The sequence below is a fragment of the Jaculus jaculus genome, chromosome 4 (genome assembly GCF_020740685.1).
Source record: "Jaculus jaculus isolate mJacJac1 chromosome 4, mJacJac1.mat.Y.cur, whole genome shotgun sequence".
Taxonomy (NCBI): domain Eukaryota; kingdom Metazoa; phylum Chordata; class Mammalia; order Rodentia; family Dipodidae; genus Jaculus; species Jaculus jaculus.
The window spans coordinates 127,383,349-127,390,271 of record NC_059105.1 but is presented as its reverse complement, the minus strand read 5'-3'; the positions used below and the strand labels follow the sequence as shown (position 1 = coordinate 127,390,271).

Here is a 6,923-nt window from a genome sequence, read left to right as displayed (position 1 = left end):
TTGTGCCAGTACCATGCTGTTTTTGTTACTATGGCTCTGTAGTATAGGTTAAAATCAGGTATGGTGATACCACCAGCCTTAATTTTGTTGCTCAGTATTATTTGAGATATTCGAGGTTTTTTTGTGATTCCAAATGAATTTTTGGATTGTTTTTTCTATTTCCATGAAGAAAGCCTTTGGAATTTTGATAGGGATTGCATTAAATGTGTAGATTGCTTTAGGTAAGATTGCCATTTTCACGATATTGATTCTTCCAATCCAGGAACAGGGGATGTTTCTCCACTTTCTAGTGTCTTCTGCAATAACGGACAACCTCAAAATCATAGCGGTCTTCCCCATCAAGCTCCTCGTCTGGGTTGGTAGTCACATCAACATCTTGGCCATATTCCTCATCACTCCAAAGAAAGCTCTCAGAAGAGGGTTCACTCAAATTGTCCTCCTCAGAAGCTTTCAATTTTCCTTTGTGGTTTCCAGATTCTGAACTATGGAGCTGTGGACTCATATGGACCCCAGGCTTCTGTGAAGACCCGCACTTGATGACAGAAAATCCCTTGGGTGGAGAAGGTTCCTGGGAGGGGTCAGTGATCTCCTCACTACATGGACATTCAGGTTTGGTTTTCTTTTTCTTTTTCTTTTTCTTCTTTGGCTTCACTCTCACAAACTCTTTGAATTTCTTCTCTTTATTTTTTTCCTTCTCTTTTGTAGTTGGAGAGCTGTCAGAGACACGCTTCCGAGTCAGGTTCTCCTGACTGGCCTTGTCGGACATTGAAGAGCCCCTCATTTGGACATGCCTCTTCCCCGGGCTCTCTGCTGGCTCTGGGGACTTCTCCATTCCATGAAAATATTTCATGTGGTAGTGCAACAGTTTAGCTTTGCGAAAAAATTTTAAACAGTCCACAACCTTGCATCTAAATTTGTGGTCTAGATCAACAGCTGGCACATTAGATGTCCCAAAGTCATCTGTTTTCTTACAAGTATTTGGTACTTCCACAGTAGAAGCCTCTGGTAATTCAGCAAGGGAGGATGCCGGTTCTGTTTTCATTGTGTTTTCTCCCATTGACTTGCAGTTTAACTCCAAGCCTGTGGCTCCTGATCCATCCCCAAAGGAGTGACAAGTTAAAGCAGATGGAACCTGGTCAGCTTCCAAAGGAGAGTTCAACTGACAGGAATTTTTATCCAGCTGAGGACGTTTTAGTGGGATGTCACTTCCTTTCGATATTGTCCGTCTTCTCAATTCCAATGTTATTGGTTGCAATGTTTGAGAGTTTGAATCCACAGCAGTAGGAGCTATGGAAGGGGGTCTGCCTCGTTTTCTTTTTGGCTCCCTCAAGTTCTCTTGTGGACTCTTCACAATATCATTTTCAGGCTTTTTATCCACTTGGATGTCCCCAGAGTACTCCCTGTCATTTTCTGAAATGTTCTCCTTATCTTCCTTCTCGTTCTTAGGCAGGCTTTTCTCAGACACCTTGCTTTTTTCAGAACAGATTAACTTGCCTTCCTTGTCAGGGTGCCTGGGCCGTTTTTCTGTCTTTAAGGCTTTGTCTTCGTCTTTCTTCCCTTTGACCACGGCTTTTTTCTGTTCCTTAAACTTCTCTCGTTTATCAGGAGATGACGAAAGATTTTGTGATCTGTTTCTTTAGGCCTGATCTTTGGAAAAAGCTTTGACATGAATATGTTTGACAGTCTGAACTACTCCATCATAAAATTTCACAGTGTAAGTACCATCCTTGTTCACAGAAGTGACTTTGGCTGGATAAAATCGACAATCAGACCAGCAAGCAAGGACCTGCTCATTTATTTGAAATTCAGAACATCCGTCGTCTTCATGTAAGCCCTCTTTCCTGAGCTGTATTTTCTCTAAAGGGCGTAAATAAGGACTATCCCAGCAGAACCACTCATCATAACGATGGTTCCAGCGCTTAAAATGGATGAGGACTTTGCCTTCTTTGTAGTCAATGTCTTCTATGTGAGCTGGATACCAGTTCTTTAATCGGTCCCGGGCTTCCAACTGGGCTCCCACTTCAAAGCTGATTCCTCTTCTGTTAGGTGGATGCTTTGTCTTTTTCAGTCATCAATGGGGCTGTCCTTATTCTCCTCACGGCCCCGCTCCTGCTGCGCCGCTCCAGGACCAACCGACCTCAAAACACAGGATTTTATGGGGGACACCTAATTCAACCTAATTCATACCACCACATTCAAAACTTGTTAGAAAAAAAGAAGTTAGACAATGACCATTATTCCTCATAAATCTACAGAGAAGAATCAGTCCCAGAGGTTGTCAATGTTTAATAGGAAACATAGAGGTGATTTTCAAAAATTTATTGATTGATTCTTTTCTTATGTATATTTTCTAGGGTCTTTTGTCAATATTGAGGAACAAAAAGAAATGTAGACAGAAAGATTGATTTTAACCATGTATGCTTTTGCTTATTATATATAAGTACAATTAATCTATGTTAAGGTAATCGTCAATTTATTTAATTTTAATAACATTGTCTTTGGCTAATTACTTTATCAAGTATATTGAAGCACAGTGTTTACTCTCATGGGATAAGCAGTCACACTGAAGGTGAAGCTATACAGAGGAATTATTCCACATGCTTTTAAATGGGTAATATCAATCTATGGAACATTAAAGAGCAGTAGGAGTCTCAGAGAAATGTGCTCGATTACTCAGTGTAGCATACAGATTCAGGTTCACTGAGATAAACTTCCAGACCAGGCATAGTTATGGTGGAAGGGATTTATTGAAGCTTACAGATCCAGGGGAAGTTCCATAGTGACAGAAGAAGCTAGCCTGCCTTCACAGGTCCAAGCAGTCAGAGAGAAGCACAAGCCTATAGGTCAAAAGCCATAGTACACTTCAGGAAATCCAGCTAGGCACACTTTACTTATCTTTAGATTGAAATCAGAAACCCACCAACACACCTTAAGATCATCCAGTGACATTGCCTCCAGCCAGGTAGCCAGCAGATGCACTACAAACAAATAAACAACTGAATATATTGGGGGCCATCTATTCAAACCACCACACTCAGATAACCTTTACCTTTCCTTATTCTTTCTCTATGGTCATGATCAGACATGGAGATGTAGGATTACTTTATATGAATTTTGCAGGATGTAATAGAGACCTAGGCAATATATAGAACTCACTAGCATTCCCAGTAGAAGGTGACATGTAGTATAATGCAGACTTTCCCTTGTACCTAGTAAAACCTCAGATTCTTTTAGCAAAGTATTTCATTTATGTCTACTTTACCTGATTTTCTGTATTCTTGCATGTTCCCAATATAGCTCCCATTGGGTTTTCTCAGGTGAGTAATTCTGGAACCTTCAACACAGTTAATTTTCTGTCTAATGGCCTCTTTCTACCAAGTTCACTATTAAAATAACAAATGCTTTTGAATCACTGTAGCATTTTAAAAATTCGAGGTACACGAGAAGGTACTTTAAAAAACATGTAGTGCCCACAGATTTGACCTAATGCAATAAGAACCCCTATGTATCAGCAACTGTTTCCTTGCTGGGAAAAAAATAGCCAACTAGAAGCAACTTAGGCAAGAAAAGTTTATTTTGGCTAATAGTTCTAGATGGTACAATCCATTGTAATGGGGAAAGCATGGAAAGAACAGATACCATATTATCACATCATCAAGGAGGAAATAGACTGAAATCAGAGAGCAGGCCAAGATGCATCACTTCAAAGACCTCCCTCAGTGACTTACTTCCTCCAGAGAGGTTCTTCCACCTTAAAGTTTCACAAGCTTGTCAAGCATCTGGGGAACAAGTGATAAAACATGTTAGCCTGTGGGGGACATTTTATATTCCAACTGCCAAAATCTGATCCATCAATAGTAGCCTTTCAGAGCACATTCTTCAGCCTCTCAAGTGAGAAAGCATGCACATTCACTTTTACATGATATGGCTCTCTTTCTCTAGCTTTTATGACCAACATTACAAAGTTTAGAATGTGAAGTCTTTTTTTTTTTTTACATTTTATTTATCTAACTACTGACAAAATTGCACGTTTATAGGCTTGCACTGCAATCTTTTATAATGAAGTGTTCATGCCTCCTATATAATGCACCGTGAGAATTTGTTTAGATATGAGTTAGAAGATTTGATGCTTGTCATATGCTGTCTGTAGTCACTGTCCCAGAATTAATAGACAATGGAGACCTGACATCTCAGTGAACTTATTGAAATACAGACACATGAAAGTCACCTACCCCAAAAACTCTTGAACTTCAGGTAAATAGAATTTTGTATACTGTCCCAATATATTGCACAGACAAAACAACACTAAGTAATGATGCATTACTTATTGGAAGTGAAACATTTGGTTGCTGTTTGGAGATAAGTTTTCACTCTGTTACCCAGGATATCCCACAACTCACTATGTAGACAAGGCTGACCTCAAACTTGTGCTAATCCTCCAGCATCAGTCTCCTGAGTATGGGTATTATGGGGGTGTACCACAAAACTTGGCTCTGTAATTCAAATTTAAGAGAGTCAGTGTTGTACATTAGAATTTTAAGTATGGCCAACTGCAATCATTAGTTTTGTCACAGTAATAAATTGAGGCTGGAGGGTGGGGGAGATCTTTCCCAGCCAGAAACATTTGACTGTGTTCTCATGTCACAACCCCTGTCAAAGATTTCTTTGTTAGCCTGATTATAGTCCCATTATCTCATGTGGCAGGACCTGGTCCCAATGACAATCTGTGCTAGTCCATATTACTGACATGAAATTTCCAACAGGGTTGACACCACAAACAATCCAGGGAGCACAAAAGCACAAAGTGCAGAAGTGCTGCTGGAGGAAAGATTTCATTTAAGGCCCAAGTTAGTTGGGCTCTATGTCTCTACAGTGCTTATAGTTTGTTGTATGTTCACACTAAAGAAAAAGGGCCAAATCCCTTTAGCCACACAACAGTTAAATATCAAAATATCTAATTTTCAAAACCACAATGTTAACTGCAGGACAGATTACAATGACAAAACTTATTACCTCTATCTACTGGAGAAAACCACCTGCTGTAGTAAACCTGAGGCAAGCTTTCTAGCCTGACAGTGATCCATTTAATATTCAGAATTGAACTAACCAGCACTACTTTCATCCCTCCACTTGTTACTAAGAAATCATTTACATCTTTGATTCTTGTCCTTGATATCTATTAATAGTAACTGGTACTTGAAGTCTTAAACAATTTTTATCCACACTACATGAAACTCTGTTCTATGGGTTTCTTTCACAAGAGATGTGGTCTACATTAACAAAATTATTATTTTGTCTACATTGTGTCTCAGACCGTGAGAAAAGGCTTTGTTGTTTTATCATAGATATCATAAAGAGGAAAGGCAAAGTAAAAGAACAGAAATTCCATAGGAGAACAATAATAGGCCAATGTGAGATTGGGCTGAGCTCATGGGTGGTGGGATTACATGCCAGGGTGGTTGGCACTCCAAGGCAGCTGTCAATGAGGGGACAATCCAGAAGAAAGTCCACCTCCAGCTAGATTGGGACCATTTTGAGACTGGGCTGAACAAGTGTGGGGGGGGTGTTACACAAGAGAGATATATTCCATTCCAGGGTGGCTGCCAGGGAGGGACAAACCAGAAGCAGGTTAGCACACCATTGAGAGATAGGGCTGAACCCTATGGTCATGTGCCAAGGTGTACACCATTCCAATTCAGTTGCCAGGGAGGGGACAAAAAAAAGGGAAGATCCTCAGCAAGTTTTCACCCAAATTGTACCCTACTTCTTTTACCCACCTTCAAAGCACTGCTCCCCCAAATAATTATATAAAGAAGGGCTGAAGCAGAGGACAACTGTGTACTGGTCCCAGCCACCAAATATCTTGGAGCTGGTCTCACTCCAGAAAGCCAGCTAGCAGAATGAAGACATGGTTAAGTTGTTAAGGCACTTATAAGCAAGTTATATTTTCTGGTACCCACGAAGAGCCAGATGGACAAAGTAACACATGCATATAGAGTCTACTACTGTACCTGAAAGCCCTGGTGTGCCCATTCTGTCTCTCTTCTTTCTCTCTTGTGCTTGCAAACAAATATAATATTTTTAAGCCAGTTAGACTAGAAGAAATGTGCCTAACTTGGTTACCAAGAAAGCTGGGTTGTCCGAAATCTTGCCAGATTTTGGGGGAGGTGTCACACACAAAGAAGATCCTGCTCAGGCTGAAGTGCACTCCCCAACCCATTGGGTAATCTTCATTCCCACACCCACAGTGCTCAACTTAGACCAGACCACCAAATACAGGCTTGTTAAGACCTATATCCTGAGTGAGACAAATGATCTTGATATGGGCAGACACCAATGCAAAGCATATACCAGCACCCAGCAAAAGGGTCCCCACCAAGATTAGCTATTCACACAATGGAAGCCTCCAAAGAAAGCTTAGAGGAAACCCAAAGCATAAAATCCCAGAATGAAATCTCAACAAGCATTTAAATGAAATTAATAGGACCATGACCCAGTGGCTGGTTGAAAAGGAAGTAACTTGACAAAAAGCAATCAAATAGGAACTCCAAGAATGGCTGAAGAAAATGGAGGAAAACTGGATAAAAGCAATTCAAATTCCATATCAAAGGATTGCTCAATGAATTGGGAAAAAAAGGACAAAAAGAATTCAAGAGATAATCAATGAGAACAACTCAATTGATGGCTGAAGGAAACCAAAGAGAATCAGGAAACAGTATTCCATAGATGGTTTAATGAAATCAAAGGGAATCAAAAAGAGATTAACAGAAGGCTAAGAGAATTTGAGGATAGTCAACAGATAAATGATCTTAGGGACCAATGAAACAAGCTCAATAAATACATATCCAAATGCAAGAATGAACTCCAACAGACAATAAAAAGGTCAAATCAAGAAATGTAAATTAGCCGGGCGTGGTGGCGCA

At 40.1% G+C, this 6,923-nt stretch overlaps 1 protein-coding gene across 1 annotated transcript; it reads right to left on the bottom strand.

Moving 5' to 3' along the window:
• Window positions 1-286: 286 nt before the first annotated feature.
• Window positions 287-3,304, bottom strand: LOC101611349 (PHD finger protein 20-like). The gene is given in 2 exon segments (XM_045148396.1): window positions 287-2,059; window positions 3,263-3,304. Coding segments are annotated over 2 exon segments (1,815 nt in total).
• Window positions 3,305-6,923: the final 3,619 nt, after the last annotated feature.